The sequence below is a fragment of the Mizuhopecten yessoensis genome, unplaced genomic scaffold (genome assembly GCF_002113885.1).
Source record: "Mizuhopecten yessoensis strain PY_sf001 unplaced genomic scaffold, ASM211388v2 scaffold4843, whole genome shotgun sequence".
NCBI classification, from domain to species: Eukaryota; Metazoa; Mollusca; class Bivalvia; order Pectinida; family Pectinidae; genus Mizuhopecten; species Mizuhopecten yessoensis.
The window spans coordinates 83,653-108,476 of NW_018405749.1; the positions used below are offsets into that span (position 1 = coordinate 83,653).

Consider the following 24,824-nt stretch of genomic DNA (forward strand, 5'->3'; position numbering starts at 1 on the left):
AACGCTTGTTTTCAAATGGTCACAGAAGGAAAAAAACGCACAGCGACTCTTAATTTCTTTTCGGTTTGAGTATATGTATGTTGGCTACAAAATAGTCATGAAAATAAATAAATATAATAATTCGTTATGCTGAAGCATACTGCAGGATTAAACGATCGTGAGCATCTTCACTTCAGAATAATACAGGTTGTCATCAACCCATGCCGCAGTACATAATGATACATTGTCATTGTTGGAGGGACACGTAATCCGTCGTCTTCTTCTTCCAATTGTATGCATACCACCTCTGGTGTATTGTCGCAGATGTGACACATACCCAGTGGAAACAGCCTCAGTTAAGACCAACCTTATGAACAACACATACAGTTAACACAGCTCACAGTGCCGTAGTGTGCTGCAGTACCACCTCTAGAGAGTCTGCTGAGATGACTCGGGATTTGTAAGTCATTCAACAGGCGAATGGCGGAGGGGAACAAGGACTGCTGCAGATTGCTTTGTAATTTGGAGAAGGGAAGGTGGAAATTAAGGCCCCTGTTATAATGGCTGGCTCTCATGAAAAGTATTATGGGTTGTGATGGTATTACCGCTAACTCGTTGATGATGCGGTAGAGAATGATGACCTTTGCCCGCTTTCTCCGTTCTTCTAAGGTTGTCCATTGCAGTTTCCCGGCATTGATGTTACGCTGTTAGTTGTCTATATAATCTCCAATGACGAAGCGTGCTGCCCTTCTGTGCACCATCTCAAAATTCTGGCGTTCTTTTGTCCATTTCAATCCCATACAACGTTCACATATATTATGATAGGACAGCGTTCTATAGCACTGCTCCTTGATTTAATGTGGACTGGTTATGATGTTCCTTCTCATAAATGCATTATGTTGTTTGCCTTTTTCAAAAGAGTTCCTATGTGATTTGACCAGCTGAGATTGTCACTGATGTTTACTCCAAGTTCTAAGTTGTCTTAACTGTGCCGAGTTAGGTCCCATTGATGCCGTAGGTGGAAACTAGGGGCTTGAATGAATCTAATCTGTTAGTGACATGTAGTACCTCACATTAGTCGGTATATAACTGCACCAGACATTCGTTCTCCCGTGTCTCCATGTGTTCTTACCTTCATTTAGAGGAGACGACCATCTACAAACAGTTTAGCTGGTTATGCTACACTCGCAGGCAGGTCGTCGATGTAGACGAGAAAGAGCAGAGGTCCCTTGACTGTTCCATGGGGGACTCCAGATGTTAGGTCCGTCCTCTCTTATCCTTTCCTATCCACCACCACTTCTTGTTTTCGGTGTTGCAGGAAACTGACAATCCATTGGAGTGAGCTGTCTCTTATCCCGTAGTAGTCGCACGTGCTAAGAGCCTCTGATGAGGGACCTTATCAAAGGCTTTTAAAAAGGAGTACGTTGTTAAGGACATCTGCTTTGTCCTGCAATGTGGGGATAGGTTGGTTTTCACATGTTCCGTGCTTTTCGGAATTCATGTTGGAGGTATGATAATATGTTCCCATTTTCGAGATTATCAATGATGTTGCTGTATAGTATATGCTCGACGATCTAACATGTGATGGAGGTGAGGGATACTGGACACTAGTTTGATGCCTTCCCTCGATCTCACTGCTGGAAGAGAGATGTGACCACAGCTTCTTACCACATGTCTAGTACCCGTCCTTGGTTTAATGATGCCTTGAATATCAATGTTAAGACAGGTGTAACCTCCTCTGCTAGTTCCCTCAGGAGCGGTCCTGGGATAGTATCGGGGCCAATGGCTTTGTGGATGTTGATATTCTTCAGCAACTTCATCACTCCAGGAGGATGAATGACGATCTCTGGCAGAACTGGATAGGGACTAACACCTTTATTGGACACAACTCTAATCCTCCCTTTTGAAGACTGATGTGAACTGTTTGTTGAAGACATTAGCCTTGCTGGTACTACCGCTATATAACATTCCCGTCTACCTTAATGGTGAGACCAAAGTGTTTTCCATTTAAAACATCAAACTTTCTTTGGGTTGGTGGAATGGTCTCTCCTGTAGCTTACTTGAGAGTTTCTTCATGTCCCGATTTATCCAGACCTGACTATACTGTTGGGAGGTCATCTTGTTTGGTACATGGTCGGACACATAAAGGTATTCCACAGCGTGTTTATGTCAGTGTCGATGGTCTGTGACTTGGTGAAGTCTGAGGCAAATTTATTCTAGTTGGTATGCAAGCTGTTAAAGTCAGCATTTTGTCTTGACTTTCGTCTTGAGGGCCGACTCTACATTTGCCTTGACACTGGCCTCAATGTATGCGATACAAGATACAAGATACAAGAAACTTTATTCAACGTCGCATACATGTAAACAAGGAACATTAGCTCTTGAGAGCTAATATTGCGACAAACATATGTAAAAATAACAATAACATATTATATTACATGTAAAGGAAGATAATCACATATATTAATAATAAAACAGTAATAATCATCACAGAAAAAGAGAGTATACATATCCCAGGTTTCTAAGTGATTGGGAGTCCCCTACCTACAAAGGCCCCCGGGATATATATATCAAAATGGTGTTAATAGATGAAAAGCATTAAATGTGATCACAGATAAGTAGTATTCAGAATAGATAAATAAAAGACATAGTTAATAGTGAATGAATACTTGTATATCACACAAGAATTACTTAGGAAGTCGAATATACATACAATGCTAATATAGCAAAGAATAAAAATTGTCAGAATATACACTATTATAGTGTGAATTAACAATGATACCGAAATCAATTAACAAAATTTATCAAAAATATATTTTAGAATATATGGAATTAAAATACAAATAAGATGCAGCAAAAATATAGAATAGAATTAAAACATATAAGAAATGAGATAAGATGTTGTCGTCATCACTGATGCCTGGTATTGGTGTTCATTGATTGATTAAGTCAGGTCTGTTGGTAAAGAAGGTTTCTAGACTAATATCTTCTCTTGTAGGAAACTTTATAATCTGGCTAAGGTCTGTACGTTGATGAAACTTTCATCTATTTGCTTCGGGTATCTGTTTCCACTAGTGGTGTCCGTCTTCCAGTTGTTTATATGTGGTACGTTGGCATCATGACCGGCTAACCAAATTGAAGATTTAGTGTTGCTGTTTACAACTTGTTTGATTTCATCAATCAAAACTCTAGTGTGTTCATGATCTTTGTTAGCTGTCGATAGAATGAGCCCACCACCAAGGTGGGCTTTTTTCTGTCCCTCAACTTAGACGGCAACAAACTCACTCTTTAGATCCAAGTGTAACCGCGTGCTTGTGTAGCATGACCTGACTGAAATAAGGACTCCAGCATATCTATCATCACGGTCCTTCCTGTAGGTTTACTACCCTGCTGGCATTACTTTCTGAGTGGTGATCGTTTTCACAGCCAAGTACTATGTTCGATGAGGAAGGCAATGGGATCTGTCCCTAGGCCGGGATATACCAAAGTCCTTAAAATAGTAATGTTATTATCTGCTTAACTTTCAGCATTTAGGGGTATCACAACCGGTTTGTCCTTTGTCAGTAGAATGTGACCAGGCGGAATGCTGTGTTGATTGCCTTCGGCATGGTATTTCAGTGAGATAGCACTATAAACTCGGTGTCATATCCGTGCTATCAGGAGGCAAATAACAAATACCCTGCCTCCAGCATACATTATAACAGACATCTACACACACACAACACATATGGTGGCACGTCCTTAAATGACCTTAGTTGTTGATAGGACGTCAAACCCTATACAATTAACAAACCGATCACCCAACTTGTTGATCTTATGACATACAAAGTGGAACACATGTAAAATGTGTAGCATATGGCACGAATGATAAAACGTATTACCTGTGTTTATGCTATCAAACCAACGGTGAAAAAATGCTGTGTTCAGCCAAAGGTACGCATTGTTTAATAAATGTTTTATGTTTTTACTTTGTTTAGCCTATGGTTTCAATTGTGAAACCTGTATTAACTTGGTTAAGTCTAAGAGTAATGAACATATGATCCAAAGTAAAAATAAATAATAACATTTAGACAAATAGTGAAACGTGTGCTAACCTATGACACGAATGGTGAAATATACATTGCATTTTAACTTTGTTTAGCCTATGGTACAGTAAAACGTGTTTTCGTTTGTTTAGAATTGTGAACAAGAGGCCCAATGGGCCTGAATCACTCACCTGGATTAATCTCACACTTGTAATCTTAAAAGTGGACTAAAATACATAAAAATCTATTAAAAGATTTAAACATATGACGCCTGTGACCTTGAATGTCGAACAAGGACATTACGTTGAACAAAGTTTAATGTCTTCCATCCCGGCATGCTTTTGGCAAAATATCAATACCCTGGACCTTTTGGTTATTCAGAACAAGTCATTTAAAGATTTGAACATATATTGACCACTGTGACCTTGAATATGGGCGAAGGTCATTCATTTTGAAAAAAATGGTAGCCCTTCATCCCAGCCTGTTGATGACCAAATATCATCACCCTTGGCCTTTGGCTAATTGAGAAGAAGTCGTTTAAAGGTTTTAAACATATTTGACCCCTGTGACTTTGAGTCTATGTAAAGGTCATTCATTTGAACAAACTTAATAGTCCTTTATCCCAGCATGCTACTGGCCAAATATCATTATCCTAGGCCTCTTGGTTATTCAGAAAAAGTGGTTTAAAGGTTTTAAACATATTTGACCCCTGTGACCTTGAAAATAAGTAAAGGTCATTCATTTGAACAAACTTGATAACCCTTCATCCTAGCATGTTACTGGCCAAATATCATTATCCTAGGCCTCTTAGTTATTCAGAAGATGTTGTTTAAAAAATTGTTAAGACAATTGCCCCCTGTGAACTTGAAAATAAACGAGGTCATTCATATGAACAAACTTGGTAGCCCTTCATCACAGCATGCTACTGGCCAAATATCTCAACCCTAGGCCTCTTAGTTATTTAGAAGAAGTTGTTTAAAGTTTTTTAACAAATTTGCCCCCGTGACCTTGAATATAAGTAAAGGTCATTAATTTGAACAAACTTGGTAGCCCTTCATATCCCAGCCTGCTCCTGGCCAAAAATCATCATCCTAGGACTTGTGGTTATTGAGGAGAAGTTGTTTAAATGTTTTAAACACTATATCACCATTGTGACCTTGAATATTTGTCAAGGTCATTCATTTGAACAAACTTGGTAGACCTTCGTCCCAGCATGCTAAAATGTACTGGCCAAATATCACTATCCTAGGCCTCTTGGTTATTCAGAAGAAGTTGTTTAAAGGTTTTTAACATATTTGACCCCTGTGACCTTGAATATAAATCAAGGTCATTTATTTAACAAACTTGGTAGCCCTTCATCCCAGCATAATAATGGCCAAATTAAATACCCCTAGGCCTCTCGGTTATTCAGAAGAAGTTGTTTAAAGATTTTAACATATTTGACCCCTGTGACCTTGGAAATAGGTGAAGGTCATTTATTTGAACAAACTTGGTAGCCCTTCATCCCAGAATGCTTCTGGCCGAATATCATCACCCTAGAGCATTTGGTTACTGAGTAGAAGGTGTTTAGAGTAAAAAGTTGACGCCGGACGGACGCCAGATGACCGACGGATGACGCACCACACCTTGTTTAGCCTGTAGTATGTATGAAAGATGAAACATGTGTTAACTCTGTTTGGCCTGTAGTATGTATGAAAGATGAAACATGTGTTTACTTTGTTTAGCCTGTAGTATGTATGGAGAAACATGTGAACTTTGTTTAGCCTGTATTATGAATGTAGAAACATGTGAACTTTGTTTAGCCTGTATTATGAATGGTGAAACATGTGTTTACTTTGTTTACCTGTTTTATGAATGGTGAAACATGTGTTTACTTTGTTTACCTGTATTATGACTGGAGAAACATGTGAACTTTGTTTAGCCTGTATTATGAATGGAGAAACACGTGAACTTTGTTTAGCCTGTAGTATCAATCGTTTAGCCTGTATTATGAATGGAGAAACACATGAACTTTGTTTAGCCTGTATTATTGTGAAATAATACATTAACATGACAGGACACATTTATACAGAACCAATTTATTGCAGTAAAAGGTCACTACCATCACTTATCAGCATTAGCACGGTACAAAAAAGTGCACATTAGGAAAAGGAAATTCGATATAAAAACATATATTTATAAACACTTATTTGATATGAACAAAAAGCAAGTCATGGACTTATAAATGCAACTATTGCCATTTTCTAATACATTTACTACCATGCAAAAGATAAAAACTAAAATGTTCCGCAACAGGTCAAACGCTGTATTAACTAACAACAGATTGGATAAGAACCCCTAATACCACAATGAAAACAAACGCCTTTAATCAAGTTACAACATTTGGCTCTAACTTTTAATTTCCGATAAAATTTCAGAATTTGCGATAATCTATTGCAGCCAAAACAATTTTGTTTTATTTGGAATGTCTACTTAAAATGAAGCTTAAATATCAGTGAGTTTACACAGCATCTGGCACACAGCACCAAGCCCACAACACATATCAAATATAACACCTGTCACACAACACTTTCCACACACACCTGCCATTTAACACCTTACACACTACAATTATCACACGACTCCTGACTCTTAGCACCTGACACACAACACTTGATATATATACCACTGTCACACTACAGCTGTAACATAATATAACATCTAACACCAAAACCTGACACACAACACTTGATATATACCACTGTCACACTACAGCTGTAACATAATATAACATCTAACACCAAAACCTGACATACAACACCTGTCATCCAACTCCTAACACAAAAAACATCACACACAACACTTGTCACATAACACCTATAACACAAATTTTGTCACATGACACCTAACATACAACACCTGTCACATGACTTCTGACACACAACGCATGTCACTAAACACTTGTCACATGACACCTAACATCCAACATTTGTCACATGACACCTAACATCCAACACTTGTCACATGACACCTAACACCCAACACTTGTCACATGACACCGATCACCCAACACTTGTCACTTGTCACATGACACCTAACACCCAACACTTGTCACATGACACCTAATATCCAACACTTGTCACATGACACCTAATATCCAACATTTGTCACTTGTTACATGACACCTAACACCCAACACTTGTAACATGACACCTAACACCTAACACTTGCCACATGACACCTAATATCCAACACTTGTCACTTGTCACATGACACCTAACACCTAACACTTGTCACATGACACCTAATATCCAACACTTGTCACATGACACCTAACACCCAACACTTGTCACATGACACATGACACCTAACACCCAACACATGTCACATGAAACCTAACACCCAACACCTGTCACATGACACATGACACCCAACACTCAACACTTGTCACATAACACCTAACACCCAACACTTGTAACATGACACCTCATATCCAACATTTGTCACTTGTCACATGACACCTAACGCCCAACACTTGTCACATGACACATAACGCCCAACACTTGTCACATGACACATAACGCCCAACACTTGTCACATGACACCTGACACCTAACACCCAACACTTGACACATGACACATAACACCCAACACTCAACACTTGTCACATGACACCGAACACCCAACACTTGTCACATGACACCTAACACCCAACACTTGTCCACATCTCTGGTTATGTAATGTATGACACTTTTCACACGACCTGTTGTGCACTTGGTCCAGAGCACACCTTTACATGCTATAAATGTGTACAAAAATATCATTTAATGCAAGGAGACATTCACAATAAATCTATCACACTTGAGGCTAAAAATATACAATGTCAACAAAGTATAACCACATGGAATCCCAAATATTTGGCTGTTTTAGATAGAGAAACATTTTTTTTTTCAGTTCGATGAATCAAGAACATTAAATCAGCAAAACAATTAAGACAAAATAGGACTTTGGAATTTAAATATAAGGACTAATGCATGAGGAACTTTATGTGAAATAAATAACATATCTATTTACATTAGAAACATGTCTGTAACAGTAAATAGGAATACTGTAAATATAGATCCATGGCTACATTCAAATTCAAGTATGTAATTACAAAGTTCTGTTCCAAAGCTCCAAACTGATAACTACATGTCCCAGTATAAACAAAACATTTAAAATATCTAAGTACATCAAAAATCATTGAACATTGTCCTCCTAATAAATTTCAAAAACAAACATTAACTTCTGAAACAAATTTATATGTTTCAGGAACATACCACTAAATTCATATATCAAAACATTTTTTTTTAAAAAGCAACCATTCATAAGTTCCAGCTGATCGATGAGTGTGCTTTATATAAAACAGTGGACACGCAGTCCTGCCGGTTCTGAGGTGAGAATCATTTAATGTACAACAGGTTTTACAGTTAGATCACCTAAATCCAGACTACTTTACACTTAACATAAACTTGTAAATTGCTAAGGTTGTTGAATTTTTGGGGGTATTTTTAGTCTCTTTCTTCAGTTTCAATAAGTTTGTTCCCTTATTTGTTCTGCCGTGCCGACTCAGTTTTAATCAAAATATGACATGATAGAAATTAATGGAAATGAAATCCAAGATCTCAAAACCCATTTCTCTGGTACTGCTGTAGATAAATGAAATAAATATATTTCACTTGTTTAAAATATCCCCTAGTGTGCAGTCCATCAGAGACCTATAATTGATCATTGACTTTACGCCATAGACATGCAATAAGTATATATACAATGCAGGTTACATTATGTTTGGGCATATGAAACTACTACTTTGTTGGAGCGTGCTCTAATTAAAATATATAACAAATAACTGGTTTATTTTTACATAAATCAGAGACGTATATATATGTAATATATACGTCTCTGGGTAAATGGATATAGCTTAATAATGGATGCCCTAGAGCAGAGAGAGGTCAATACACTGTACCTAAACATAGCACCTACAATTGTTTGCTTTATAGACGTAAAACATGTACAGCCAGGCTGATTTGACAGTTCTAGTTACCATGGAGATGACAAATGGAAAAGAGTAAATAAAACTTTTGATTTCCAAGGCTATTACCTGTAAAAAAAGAAAATCCTTCAACCAGTTTTGGTAACCATGGAAATCATCGTTAGCTCATCAGGCCACATTACACAACTGTCATTTAGAAGTAAATTTGTCAGGGCTAAAGACACCAGTCTGCAAGGTCGGACAATACAGGTGTGGAGGTACAGAAAACAGATTCTCAATGCTTTAGAGTAGAGTCCATCATAAACAGCTACTCATGATATGGAAATTTCTACTCAAATGTAAAGAATATGGGTCAGAAATGACACTGTGAAAATGAACACTGATATTGCTAATAAGTTTAGTGTCATACAGATGGTTTTATTCTCAGTTAGAGGGAAAACTTGCACACACCAGTCATCCTTAGCAATCTTATAAGAAGTCAAAGTTTCACACAGCAGACATCCCTGGTAAAAAGTCAAAATATACATACACACATAGGGCATTTGATTAGAGGTCAAATATACATGCACAGCAGTCATTGTTTGTTTTATAGATATAGTTGCAAAGAAGTGATGTCCTTGGCTTATATGCAGATTTTGGTGTGTCATCCTAGGCTAGAAGTTACGTTTCACACAGCAGTGTCATCTTTAGCTGGAAGTCCTACATAATCACACAGCCTAGTTATCTATGGCTAGTGGTCTGTTATATGCACACAGCCTAGTTATCTATGGCTAGTGGTCTTTTATTTTCACACAGTCTAGTTATCTATGGCTAGTGGTCTGTTATATACACACAGCCGAGGTATCTATGGCTAGTGGTCTGTTATATACACACAGCCGAGGTATCTATGGCTAGTGGTCTGTTATATACACACAGCAGTGTCATCTTTAGCTGGAAGTCCTACATAATCACACAGGCTAGTTACCTATGGCTAGTGGTTTGTTATATTCACACAGCCTAGTTATCTATGGCAGGGGTCTGTTATTACACACAGCCTAGTTATCTATGGCTAGAGGTCTGTTATTACACACAGCCTAGTTATCTATGGCTAGGGGGCTGTTATATTCACACAGCCTAGTTATCTATGGCTAGGGGTCTGTTATATTCAAACAGCCTAGTTATCTATGGCTAGTGGTCTTTTATATTCACACAGTCTAGTTATCTATGGCTAGTGGTCTGTTATATACACACAGCCTAGTTTTCTATGGCTAGTGGTCTGTTATATTCACACAGCCTAGGTATCTATGGCTAGTGGTCTGTTCTATTCGCACAGCCTAGTTATCTATGGCTAGTGGTCTTTTATATTCACACAGTCCAGTTATCTATGGCTAGTGGTCTGTTATATACACACAACCTAGTTATCTATGGCTAGGGGGCTGTTATATTCACACAGCCTAGTTATCTATGGCTAGGGGTCTGTTATATTCAAACAGCCTAGTTATCTATGGCTAGTGGTCTTTTATATTCACACAGTCCAGTTATCTATGGCTAGTGGTCTGTTATATTCACACAGCCTAGGTATCTATGGCTAGTGGTCTGTTATATTCATACAGCCTAGTTATCTATGGCTAGTTGTCTGTTATATTCACACAGCCTAGGTATCTATGGCTAGTGGTCTGTTATATACACACAGCAGTGTCATCTTTAGCTGGAAGTCCTACATAATCACACAGCCTAGTTATCTATGGCTAGAGGTCTGTTATTACACACAGCCTAGTTATCTATGGCTAGGGGTCTGTTATATTCAAACAGCCTAGTTATCTATGGCTAGTGGTCTTTTATTTTCACACAGTCTAGTTATCTATGGCTAGTGGTCTGTTATATACACACAGCAGTGTCAGCGTTGGTTAGTGGACAAACTTTCACATACCAGTGTTCATTCAAAGTTAAAGGTCAAACATATTCAACAGTCAACCTTGGTTACAGGTCAAATCATGTACACACATCAATGTTCCTTGATCTCCTGTCAAACATGTACATACATTAATTATATTTGATCTCAAGTCAAACATGTACACACATCAATTATATTTGATCTCAAGTCAAACATGTACACACATCACTTAATAAAGAACAGCTTTCAGTTGTCTTTTTTGCCTAGATTTTGTATACACATCAATTATATTTGATCTCCAGTCAAACATCTACACACATCACTTAATTAAGGACAGCTTTCAGTTGTCTTTTTTGCCTAGATTTTGTACACACATCAATTATATTTGATCTCCAGTCAAACATCTACACACATCAGTTAATTAAGGACAGCTTTCAGTTGTCTTTTTTGCCTAGATTTTGCTCTTGTACTTCTGTTTTTTCTGTGTTATGGTTTGTTATGACCTCCTCATGGTCACCATCATCCATAACTAGCTCTTTGGCACAACAGCGTGGAAACCAGCCTCGTACTCTTTTCTTCTTTCCTGTAATAACGTATCAAATTGAATCATCATTCACAGTTAACAGTTTTGTCACTAAAGGGTGTTAACAGTTTTGTCACTAGAGGGTGTTAACAGTTTTGTCACTAGAGGGTGTTAACAGTTTTGTCACTAGAGGGTGTTTACAGTTTTGTCACTAAAGGGTGTTAACAGTTTTGTCACTAGAGGGTGTTAACAGTTTTGTCACTAGAGGGTGTTAACAGTTTTGTCTGAAAAGGGTGTTAACAGTTTTGTCACTAGAAGGTGTTAACAGTTTTGTCACTAGAGGGTGTTAACAGTTTTGTCACTAAAGGGTGTTAACAGTTTTGTCATTAGACGGTGATAACAGTTTTTTTGTCACTAGATGATGGTGTTAACAGTTTTGTTACTAGAGGGTGTTAACAGTTTTGTCACTAAAGGGTGTTAACAGTTTTGTCATTAGACGGTGATAACAGTTTTTTTGTCACCAGATGATGGTGTTAACATTTTTGTCACTAGAGGGTGATAACAGTTTTGTCACTAGAGGGTGTTAACAAGTAGAGGGTGATAACTGTTTTGTCACTAGAGTGTGATAACAGTTTTGTCACTAAAGGGTGTTAACATTTTTTTCACTAGAGGGTGATAACAATTTTGTCACTAAAGGGTGTTAACCGTTTTGTGACTAGAGGGTGCTAACAGTTTTGTCACTAGAGGGTGTTAACAGTTTTGTCACTAGAGGGTACTTACAGTTTTGTCACTAGATGATGGTGTTAACATTTTTGTCACAAGTGGGTGGTGCTTACAGTTTTGTTACTAGAGGGTGTTAACAGTTTTGTCACTAGAGGGTACTAACAGTTTTGTCACTAGATGATGGTGTTAACATTTTTGTCACTAGAGGGTGATAACAGTTTTTTCACTAGAGTGTGATAACAGATTTGTCACTAAAGGGAGTTAACAGTTTTGTCACTAGAGGGTGACAACAGTTTTGTCACCAAAGGGTGTTAACAGTTTTGTCACTAGAGGGTCATAACAGTTTTTTCACTAGAGTGTGATAACAGATTTGTCACTAAAGGGAGTTAACAGTTTTGTCACTAGAGGGTGACAACAGTTTTGTCACCAAAGGGTGTTAACAGTTTTGTCACTAGAGGGTGACAACAGTTTTGTCACCAAAGGGTGTTAACAGTTTTGTCACTAGAGTGTGCTAACAGTTTTGTCACTAGAGGTAGTTCATAGTTCTGTTACTCATTCTGGGACACCATTACTGTGGAATGTGTCTTTTGCCTGTAAAGAGGACATTAGGAAACCAACGTTGATGTGCTGCCCCATTTGCTTTTTATATTTATATATTTGTATTTTGTATTCATTTTTAGGGAGGGGGAAACAATTAGCTTGCAGATTTTCCTCCTGGTATTGAATTTTAGGGAGGGGGAACTACTGGCTGGTTGGATCTTTACCCCCTTGACATTGATTTGAGGGTGGATGGGGGATGGGGAGGGGGACAGGAGGGTTATTTGCAGGCAGATTCTTTCCCCTCGGAATAGAATATTAAAAGAGGGGGACACTAATTCTTACCTGCTTTTAATTTACTTGCGATCAGTTTTGTCCCATACAGCCATCGCCTGAAATAAGTCAAATAATCAAGTACTTATTATTATTCAGGTATTTTTAGAAAACAAGCTTAATTTTTAGTGGAGCATTTGGGAGAAGTTCTAAGAATTTCTTCACCTATGATTGGTAACTTAAAATATATTGGCAATTTAGTTTAGAAGTAATCATTTGTTACTTACAAATGTACTACTTTTATAAGTAGACATCAAGAAAACAGAAAATACCTCAGTAACTTCACAAATTAAGTTAATACCTCTATGTTACAACGGCAATCCTTCTTTTATAAAGGCAATAACCCTGTTACTGAGGTAATACATGTATCAACTTCATATTTAAGCTATAGGATTTTCTAGAACTGTTATTCTTAGACTTCGATTTTGTTCTCATGAATCCATTTGCCAGCTTAAGGACCAGATTTAAGAGGATTGTTACAACTTACACAGGTGTGAATTATCTATAAGGACAGACTATCCTCATAACACTGGAGTTACACTTAATCTTTAGTAAGATTTCTCTTACTTTTTCCAGCGGGTCACCAGGACCTTATCTCCAGCAGCCACTGGTATTCGTGGTTCATCTGTACAGGGCATGTTCAAACAAACTCGACAACCCATATTCAGGGGTATCCACGCTCCACTGAAATCGGACACAATCAGGTACTCCAGAGTTCTGTCTCGCTTTAGAGCTTTTTGTTGAATTTGTTCAATCTGCATTAATGTAAAATACCAAAGTCATGTTGTAGATGATAAAAAGTATACCATACCTAGTCAAATTTAAGACACTGTTACAATACATTTTATACCAGACTTGGTGAATTTTACTTCAGTGTTACACAAGCCATGTAGCCTCAAGTGGATGTGTCTGCTACACGGTCATGCATGTACAGAAGGATTGAACAAAAAAAATACAATTTCACATTCATATCGGCATGAATATTGAAACAAGAATTCCACGGGAGTGGATGTGTGGCCTGCTCAGCACTTTCAGTAAGGAAAGTGTTTTGGCTGGAGTTATCAGGGAAAACAGATATGCCAAAAAGGCAGAAAGCTGAAACCCGACAGAAAAATTCGTAATAACAGTTGAACATTATTGCTTCTAGCATTACCGTACAAGAAAGGAATTAATTAAAAAATCAAAACAATCTTGCATTTACTACACAATGCCCTTATTTGACAATATAAGGGGCATAACTCCACAAAAAATGCATGTAAACTTCTGAAATGTGAGTTCGTCCGAGCTATATTGGTATGCAATATGTGTACCAAGTTTGAGTTCAATCAACCCAAGGGAACTCAAGTTATCGCACAGAAACCTTGTTTCGGACGACGCAACCGACAAAGTATTGCCTATATGTCGCCGCTCGTTGCAGGCGACACAAAAATGTCATTCAATCCTTATATTTACATTATTAATATTTAAGTTATTATTGATCTAAATACAGATATTTCCTTATATTTTCTGTATTGAAGTGTCATTGTTGTCATGTTAATGCAAGAGGAGAAGCTTCAAAACGATCGATGCTGATCTAATCGCGTTCATAGCCCGCCCTTTTAACACAATTTCTAATTGTAATGCTTATTAAAGAATTTGCAGTAGAAATGAAATATACCTCTGTACAATACATTTTGGCTATCTATGATGTCAGATATTTGTGGAATTGCTTTTCAAAGACTTAATATTTAGTGAGAGAACATCACGTTTTTATCGAGTACATGTATAATGTATTTTACAATCATTTATCAATTTTGTTTTTATATTTTATGAAAACCATTTCTTGAAATATTCAATGTAACCAAAGAGTCAAGATTAATGCCTCTAGATGGTTACTACTACAGTTAAAAAACAATGTATCAACACTTACCGTGAGTGTGTACTGGTTACATCCCTCGCGTACCGGCCAGGTGATGCCGTCTGCCTGGGGCATGCCTGACCATGTAAACACTTGTGATAGGTTTTTCCAGCAACCAAAATTATAGGGATATATAAATTCACCCTCTTCTGGCTCTCGGTCCCTGTCTAAAGCCTGAAATCATATGAAAATAATTTAAAATTAAGAAGCATTTTGTCATTTCTCTGAATTATCACACTTTACGATTACATTTAATTTTTATGAGCAGACTTGCTTATCTTTACCATATGATTAGCTAAGCAACCTCTTTTTCACTCTCTGCACCCCTGAAATATGTCACAGCAAAAATGAAGGTTCAGTACATGTGCACCACCTTGTGGATGAGACCAGAACACTAGTTTGATCCTTTTATGTATATCAAAAGAATATCTCAGTTGCGTAAGGGTAAAATTGAAGGGAGTTAATAATAACATACATGTATATACATTTGAACTTGTCAGTGACTATTTTTATTATTTTCATCAAAATTCTGTATTAACCTTATTTGTTAAGAGCTTGAATGCATGCTTTTCAATAAACCACTCTTCAAGAAATACATCTACCCATGTTCCTATTGTTATCATATACTCTAGTTACAAATGTACTGTATTAATACTGTCACATACATTTTCTACAAGTACAAATTGTGACATGATAAGAACAATACTATGTGAACACAAAATCACAGCAAAAGCAAGATTGTCAGTATTTTCCTTTGGTTTCTCCAGTCTAAATTTTACAAAAGGTGTACTACATGTTGATTGTCGTGATATAAAGAATCTCAAAGTCCTTCCAACTTCCATCCAACTTTTATTAAATTTACTAATGCTTTTTGTTTCCTAAAAACAATAATCATAAAGTAATGTGAACATGTTTGAGACCCTTAATATTGGTATAGCTGTATTAGAACTCAAAACAACACACAATGCAATCTCTCACCAAATCTATAGGTGATTATTAGCAGTAACTACCTCTCACCAAATCTATAGGTGATTATAAGCAGTAACTATAAAATGTTATTTGGTTGATGAATTACTATCATTTAATATTTAAAAACCTGAGTATTTCCATATTATCAAGCATTGATATTATGATTGACTTAATGTTGTGCTAAATAACATGTATGTACGATCATTTGATAGGGTAATCTTATTTCGTTTTATTATGTTTATCTTGAAAGGATGTAAGCTGTGTAGGAGCCATCAGGTTTCTTTGCCTAGCTTCAGGATTAATCTACCAAGGGTGCTTCAAAGAAGGTGAAGAAGTACAACATATCTGTAATTCAAAAGCAACTGGAAACTGGAAAATCCCCATATTACTTTCTAATTTTCCAATAATGAAAATTATTGCCATAGGAATCCTTCATGAAATGTCATACTAATTTTTTTTACCGACTTTACCTGCGTCATTCGCCTGCAAGATATTTATCAGTTCCATGTTAATTTCACCTCTTCCAGTGACAGTACAGTGTACATGTGCGACATGCTGTTTTCTGTTAACACTTGCTGTCATGATAAGTTCACCCTTTCTGTAGATGGCAAAACTTAAAACTGCGGTGAACATTCCCAGTATACAAGATTCTGTTAAAACATTCCTATTTCAATATAATATTAAAAAAAATGTAATATGGACATTTTTTCAGTATTTAGCTTCAGCAACTAATGAAGTAACTGTTTGAAACACACAAAACAAAAGTGTTATCTATTAAGTAATGCTTCCACCAATCTGTTTTACCCATTTAATCACCCAGGATTCTATAAATGTCTGATTCCTAATGATGGTTCTAATCTGAAAATACAAAAAGGATTAATAATTAGAGAATCTATGGTCAATTTACCTTTTCAATGATCCATGACTCTATACCAGATTCATTCTTTATAATACTTTTCATCTGCAATAAAAACGGTTTGATATTACTTTATACATGACAAAGCCTAAAGCTCACCAGATTTAGACATACATTGTGGTTCTACATCATGGCAGAATGTCCATAATGGTGGAGCACCAGTAAAAGGGTGACAATAGTCAACCATTTTATTCCATAGTTCAGAGAGCTTATGGATTGCCTGGGCGATGATAAATGGTAAATGTGATAAAATATAAATAAAACCGTAACTAAAGGCAGACTATTAATTTCTTTGAAGCACATGTTGGACTTTATAACGTGTTTTCACTAGACATTAATTACGCTCTGTTAATAACCATGTTTTACTCCTCAATTTAATTTATTTTATAACATATTCAATTCAACTTCACAATTTTCAAATTGACGAGTGGAAATATTTTATACATAATGCAAGTGTGTAAACACGTATCCAGTGATATATATGAACCGTGAGGATACTGACCTGGATGACAAACAGCATACCCACAGCTATAAACACACCAATGGCAAGGCCGATCGCAAACATAGCTGTGATAAACCCAGCAAAGCCCAGCTGTACGATGGGGTCATTGGTGTAGTACATGTAGTATTGCTGAAAAGGAAGTCAATTTTTGTTTTCACATCCACAAAATCCAAACTTATAGGTCCCATCCCCCCATCTTCCCAAGTGGGGGGATGGGGGGGGGCACCCCTGTATGTACCATTTTATTCATATACAGGCGTATTTTGCAATTATCAAGAGAAAGCTCATTAATTGGTTATCAAGATTGAATTTTCACCACACTCAAAAAATTGTAGTGGGAAATTCTCTTGGAGTCATATAGACAGTGATCAATCCAAATAAAAGTTATCTGCCATGATGATACATGGGAGAAGATGTTTGGTATAAACGATAACTACATTAGACTCTGGACAATAGGGCAATCCAGTGGCGGATCCAGAGACCTATCTGGGGGGGTTTCCAAATTTCCTGGGGGCCGTTTCCATGTGGGGAAAAATTGAGGAAAAAGGTGAAAATACATGATTTTTAAAGAAAATTCTCAGGGTAGGGGGGGGTTCCTAAAGCCCAAAAAAACCCTCTGGATCCGCCACTGCTGAATCTAAGGAAAGGCCAGCTTTATTTGTATATAAAGTGTTGCAAGAGCACTACACAATATTTGATATACAGGAGAGTGGTTTAAACATACCCAGTTCAGAGCCTTGTACGTAGAAATGACAAGGACAATTGCTGCATGGGTGCAGCCTAGGGGGGCAAAAAACAGGAAGTAGACAAAGTTAGCATGATTGTAGTGACCACAACAGCTGTTAATCCAAGGGCAGTGGTGGTCCATCTTCATCACACACCTGTAACACATAAAACAGGGGAGGATTAACAGTCGATCAGTAATACACTGCTACACACCTGTAACACATAAAACAGGGGAGTATTAGCAGTCGATCAGTAATACATTGCTACACTCTAGTAACACATAAAACAGGGGAGTATTAACAGTCGATCAGTAATACATTGCTACACTCCAGTAACACATAAAACAGGGGAGTATTAACAGACGATCAGTAATACACTGCAACACACCTGTAACACATGAAACAGGGGAGTATTAACAGTCGATAAGGAATACACTGCTACACACCAGTTGTAACACCAAAAAAGGCAATTAGGCCACTGCTACACATAAAACAGGGCAGTATTAACAGTCGATCAATAATACATTGCTACACTCCAGTAACACATGAATCAGGGGAGTATTAACAGTCGATAAGTAATACACTGCCACACATAAAACAGGGGAGGATTAACAGTCGATCATTAATACATTGCTCCACATAAAACAGGGGAGGATTAACAGTCGATCATTAATCCAATGCAACACATAAAACAGGGGAGGATTAACAGTCGATCATTAATCCAATGCAACACATAAAACAGGGGGGTATTAACAGTCGATCATTAATCCAATGCAACACATAAAACAGGGGGGTATTAACAGTCGATCATTAATACATTGCTCCACATAAAACAGGGGAGGATTAACAGTCGATCATTAATACATTGCTCCACATAAAACAGGGGAGAATTAACAGTCGATCAGTACTACACTGCTACACACCTAAAACGCATAAAACAGGGGAGTATTAACATTCGATCAGTAATACACTACTACACACCTGTAACTCATAAAACAGGGGAGTATTAATAGTTGATCAGTAATACACTGCCACACATAAAACAGGGGAGGATTAACAGTCGATCAGTTATTCACTGCTACACACCTGTAGCACATAAAACAGGGGAGGATTAACAGTCGATCATTAATACATTGCTCCACATAAAACAGGGGAGGATTAACAGTCGATCATTAATCCAATGCAACACATAAAACAGGGGGGTATTAACAGTCGATCATTAATACACTACTACACATAAAACAGGGGAGGATTAACAGTCGATCAGTTATCCACTGCTACACACCTGTAGCACATAAAACAGGGGAGGATTAACAGTCGATCATTAATCCAATGCAACACATAAAACAGGGGGGTATTAACAGTCGATCAGTAATACATTGCTACACTCCAGTAACACATGAATCAGGGGAGTATTAACAGTCATAATTAATACACTGCTACACAACTGTAACACATAAAACAGGGAAGTATTAACAGTCGATCAGAAATACGTTGCAACACTCCAGTAACACATGAATCAGGGGAGTATTAACAGTCGATCATTAATACACTGCTACACATAAAACAGGGGAGTATTAACAGTTGATCAGTAATACACTGCTACACATAAAACAGGGGAGTATTAACAGTCGATCAGTAATACACTGCTACACACCTGTAGCACATAAAACAGGGGAGTATTAACAGTCGATCATTAATACACTGCTACACACCTGTAACACATAAAACAGGGGAGGATTAACAGTCGATCAGTAATACACTGCTACAGACCAGTAACACATAAAACAGGGGAGTATTAACAGTTGATCATTAATACACTGCTACACACCTGTAGCACATAAAACAGGGGAGTATTAACAGTCGATCAGTAAGACACTGCTACACACCTGTAACACATAAAACAGGGAAGTATTAACAGTCGATCAGTAATACACTGCTACACACCTGTAGCACATAAAACAGGGGAGTATTAACAGTCGATCAGTACTACACTGCTACACACCTGTAACACATAAAACAGGGGAGTATCAACAGTCGATCAGTAATACACTGCTACACACCAGTAACACATAAAACAGGGGAGCATTAACAGTCGATCAGTAATACACTGCTACACACCGGTAACACATAAAACAGGGGAGTATTAACAGTTGATCATTAATACACTGCTACACACCTGTAGCACATAAAACAGGGGAGTATTAACAGTCGATCATTAATACATTGCTACACATAAAACAGGGGAGTATTAACAGTTGATCATTAATACACTGCTACACACCTGTAGCACATAAAACAGGGGAGTATTAACAGTCGATAAGTAATACACTGCTACACACCTGTAACACATGAAACAGGGGAGTATTAACAGTCGATCAGTAAGACACTGCTACACACCTGTAACACATAAAACAGGGAAGTATTAACAGTCGATCAGTAATACACTGCTGCACACCTGTAACACATAAAACAGGGGAGTATCAACAGTCGATCAGTAATACACTGCTACACACCAGTACACATAAAACAGGGGAGTATTAACAGTCGATAAGTAATACACTGCTACACACCTGTAACACATGAAACAGGGGAGTATTAACAGTCGATCAGTAATACACTGCTACACACCAGTTGTAACAACAAAAAAGGCAATTAGGCCAGACCAGCACTCAAACCCTTTACCTTCACTTATTTGATCACTATACTGTCTCTCTAACGAACTGAGCTTACTAATATCCAACTCAAAATTAAGGGGAGGTAACTGAATGCATGAAAAAGTACTTGCAGTGGAAGTTCCATGCTAAGCTCTAACAATTAAGGTCATGACAAAGGCTCACATCTTCAGAAATTGCTAACTTGATCTTCCAAACTTTCGTCAAAGAAGCTGGTTGTCATGTATTCAAACTTGTACGAATTAAGACTTACCGATCACATTTTCTACAATGATGGGATCTGGGACTTTTGAATCCTTCACAAACTTCACAATATTGTAAACAGCTTTCTCCTTCTTCAGAGTCCTGGAATAACAAATCCTATCAATATAACTATATTGACATTCTGATGCAAGATATTAACTGGCACAAACATAAGGACTTCACACAATATCATTACAACCGGAAGTTACTTTGAGGACTTAAATTGTCTAACAAAATGGTATTGCAACTTCATACAGATCTTTCAGGCATTTTTTGTAAGAAAAAGTGTATTGAACAAATGTGTTATGACTTAATATAAATCTGCCCCACACGTTACTTTAAAGGAAAGTGTATATCTGACAAAAACATATGATATTTGTTACTGTACATTTAGCTATATGCCATCCTCTGTTTTTTCTTTCCCTTTGATGTATTTTTACTCAAGTCCACTCAAAGATTTGTGTTGATAGCTAGCATCCTTGGTTTTTTTAAGTATAAAATAATATATTTATTAGGATTCCATTACATAATTTTGAAGGATAATCCCATTCAAACTTTTAATGCAGAATTGTATGGCCCCTGTATACAATATAGTTTGTAAAATGTTCATGAACATGGCAATGGGATATGCAAATTTGGACTGTCTCTAGTTTGATCAATTAGGAGGTGAACTTGGCTGATGATGAGTTCTAGCGACTGATAGCTCTAGATCTGTTTGTAGGATATTGGTACAGAATTTGAAGCATAAACATATGTTTAATCACATACATTTATCATCAAATCTAATGAATACTGACAGTGTATAGTGTAACAATATATACAGATTGAAGTTTTAAGAATAAAAGCTCTAGGTACTTGAAAGCAAGATAGCTGTAACCAGACTGGGTCGATTAAGGCTCCTGTACCACTGCCAAAACCTGTAACTATATATTGAAGACTGATTGTTCAGGCATTACTATAGTGTTGATAAAAATAGACATGAAATATAGAACTCTGAACTATACTGCTCTGAGTGTAGCAAATGACCCAGAGGGCCTGTATCACTCACCTGTATATTTAAGCAATCATGGGCAAATGATTTCAACACAAGTAATTTTGCAAATATTTCGGCATATTGAGTCCCTTGGCATAAGAGTGTTCCAGACTGAATGATTCAGATCACTTTATCTGCACTGAAATAGGTTTCAAGATTTTCTCTGGTAACCTCTATTGAGCCCTGTCCTGTTGCTGTTTAGGGAGCCAGAACCTCCGTTTATAAAAAATTGAGTTATCTTGGGTCATAGGATATTTCATACTAAATCTGGTCAAGTGGGTTAAAGTTATTTCTGTGATGGTACTCTTCATTATTAGAAAAGAGTTGTTTAAGGTAATAGGATTGTGTCGCCATTTCTCAGTAGAATTTTTTGGTTTTATTGCTTTGATCGAAGTAAAGAAAATTTTCTGCCACAAAAAAATATTGGTTGTCGTAATTTTAAGGAATTTAAATGGAAATTTATGTAAAAAGGAGTGAGTTTTGAAAAAAATATGAAAGACACAATGTTTTGCAAAATAATGTCAATAAAAATGATACTGCCATAGATTAGTATTGCATTAATGTATATCAATTTAATAAATGCTGGAATTATGTCAAATAAATGATCTATTTAACGATTAAAGATTGTCACTTTATAATAAAACCATATACACATAGTAATTGCATGGAAGAGTTATCTTTCTTGAAAAACTTCACAGTACTGAAATAGGTAGCCGGTTTCCTGAAGTACAGAAAATGGATACATATGTGACTCATTGATAAAAAAACCCTGAATTAATGCCTGGATTGCTTTGAAATACTTCAATATTGAGAGAAAACACTGTCAATAATGAACATACAATATTCATCAGTTTAATATTAAACATTAGAATAGGCAGAAATTGCGATACTATCTCCCTACATTGGATTTTCAACTAGGGATGTACTTCCTACTTCTGTTTATCAATACACTCCTATGACCTTAAAGTTTTTTTACACATTTGATCCCAGTAAACCTAAAAGTAGGACAAGGCCGTTCCCTTGAGAAAACTTTATACTGTTCTATCCAAGCGGCATGTTATACAGTCTGTGTTCTATGTGTTCTATACACGTACATTTATAGTCACTGGTCACAGGCAGTGTACAATTCAGGTTTTACAGATAGGCCAGAGTCTGGTGTCACCCAACCTCTAGATCTGCCTCTTGTTTTGTCCTGTCCACATGTACCAGTCCTATATATGCTAAGTGTTGTCAGTTTACCTGTCTGTGGCTTCATGAATGCTTTGCTGTCTGTGCATGTGCACGTGTCTTAGTCAGTGTCAGCATTTCATAGTTTTGTCTTGTTGTATATAGCAGGGTGTAACTTTCGTTTCGGGGCAGACCAAAGGATGGGGTTCCTGCAACGACTGCCATAGATGTATGTCATTAGAGATACTTAATGCAGCTGGGTATAGAACCGAATGGGTATCTTGAGTGGATCTTGTAGGTCGGATTTAGGGAACTTTCAGTATATAGTGATATGAAACGTTAGGGTTAGCTGGGGGCCCTAGGGGTCTAAGGGTTCTGTTTATATGTATCTATATGTTGTTCATGTTTACTTGTACAAATTTCTGTTAATAAATACTACTGTTGTGGGGAGTGCTGGGTATAACACCGAACTTCGCTGAACTCTTTGCACAGACATTGGATCTCCCACTAACTTGGATTAAAGCTGATATACCTAGCTGCGATAACGTAGCTTTCTGACGACAAGAGTTTTTTATAAAATATAGCCGGCCGGGTATTAATATTAGTACTATATATTTATACCCAGCACAATGTTGTCATGGTCATCTTTTCCTTTTGACTGCTGTTAATTGTTTATCCGAGTTAAGTTATATCTATATATCAACAAAAATGAGTACCAAATTCGAACCTGGGTTAAAGGAGGTCATAAGGTGGCGAGCTTGGTGTACTGTAGTTTGTTCACAGCAAACTGGGCCTGTCTCGCTCTCCCGTTACACATTGTATTTTGGATTACTCTGATGTACCATTATATTTTACCCTATGACTCACCGGTCTCCATCCTTTGGGGACGAAGCCTGGACCTTTGAAGGCAGCAAGCAAATAGTTGTAAAGTACGAGGAACATCCACATGCAATAAATGCACAGGTGCATTATCCCCCCAGGAGTGTGTAGTGGCCACCACATCAACAGGCACCGCATTCCAGTGAAAGAGATCATAAAGATGACGGAGAGAGCGATGATGGGTCCCCAGTGGAACAACTGGCTTGGTCTAACCACCATCTTGTAAGTAAACTGTCCCATTTTGATAGAAATTCTCAAAAATGACACCGGTATCGGGATATTACTGAGCTGTGTCAATACATTGTCCAAAATAACGTGATCCTATTATCTACGAGTCTATTCTATTTCATCCGCCTTGTTTCTTCAGGTTTATCCTATATACAAATACGCTCAATTGTTTGTTCGCATTGTTGACAGGTATACACAGTTCTTTGATCACCAGTTACCATTTCGGTACTCACTCTTGCGTACTGCCAGAGAATATTTTTGATTATTAAACCAGACCTGTCATGTTTTTTGACCCGGAAGAGATAAGATGATACGCATACAAAGGGAGCAAACTCTAACTACCGCCTAACTACCGTCATTTTCGTTTCCGATCCAGCGACTGAAAACAAGCGGAGCCTGGCCCACGGTAAAAGCAACCTCGGGCCTGGAAGAAAAGCCCTTAGGATATCTAATACCACCACCAGGTACAACAATATTACCTTTACTAACCGACTGTGTACTTACTGTCTGGGCACTTATGACCACTGTATATATATATATATATGTATTCATTTTCTTCTCTTCACTTCATCACGGCGCCCCCCCC

General features: G+C 37.3%; 1 protein-coding gene and 1 long non-coding RNA gene across 3 annotated transcripts; both read right to left on the reverse strand.

The window, feature by feature from the left end:
- Positions 1 to 6,070: 6,070 nt before the first annotated feature.
- Positions 6,071 to 7,421, reverse strand: LOC110449954. The gene is made up of 2 exons (XR_002462916.1): positions 7,260 to 7,421; positions 6,071 to 7,105 (listed from the first exon to the last, which is right to left on the reverse strand). It is a non-coding gene; the product is annotated as an uncharacterized LOC110449954 (long non-coding RNA).
- A 3,305-nt stretch (positions 7,422 to 10,726) lies between these two features.
- On the reverse strand, positions 10,727 to 24,539 carry LOC110449953 (palmitoyltransferase ZDHHC6-like). 2 transcript variants are annotated; one of them, XM_021497138.1, is made up of 9 exons: positions 23,999 to 24,539; positions 20,942 to 21,033; positions 18,013 to 18,169; positions 17,289 to 17,417; positions 16,778 to 16,831; positions 14,914 to 15,075; positions 13,572 to 13,759; positions 13,017 to 13,063; positions 10,727 to 11,471 (listed from the first exon to the last, which is right to left on the reverse strand). In XM_021497138.1, the coding sequence occupies exons 1-9, from the start codon at positions 24,248 to 24,250 to the stop codon at positions 11,323 to 11,325; spliced, it is 1,230 nt and encodes a 409-aa protein (XP_021352813.1). In that variant the 5' UTR covers positions 24,251 to 24,539; the 3' UTR covers positions 10,727 to 11,322. The 2 variants fall into 2 exon arrangements, with proteins under 2 accessions (XP_021352813.1, XP_021352812.1); XM_021497137.1 differs by having other exon boundaries at positions 20,942 to 21,048.
- Positions 24,540 to 24,824: the final 285 nt, after the last annotated feature.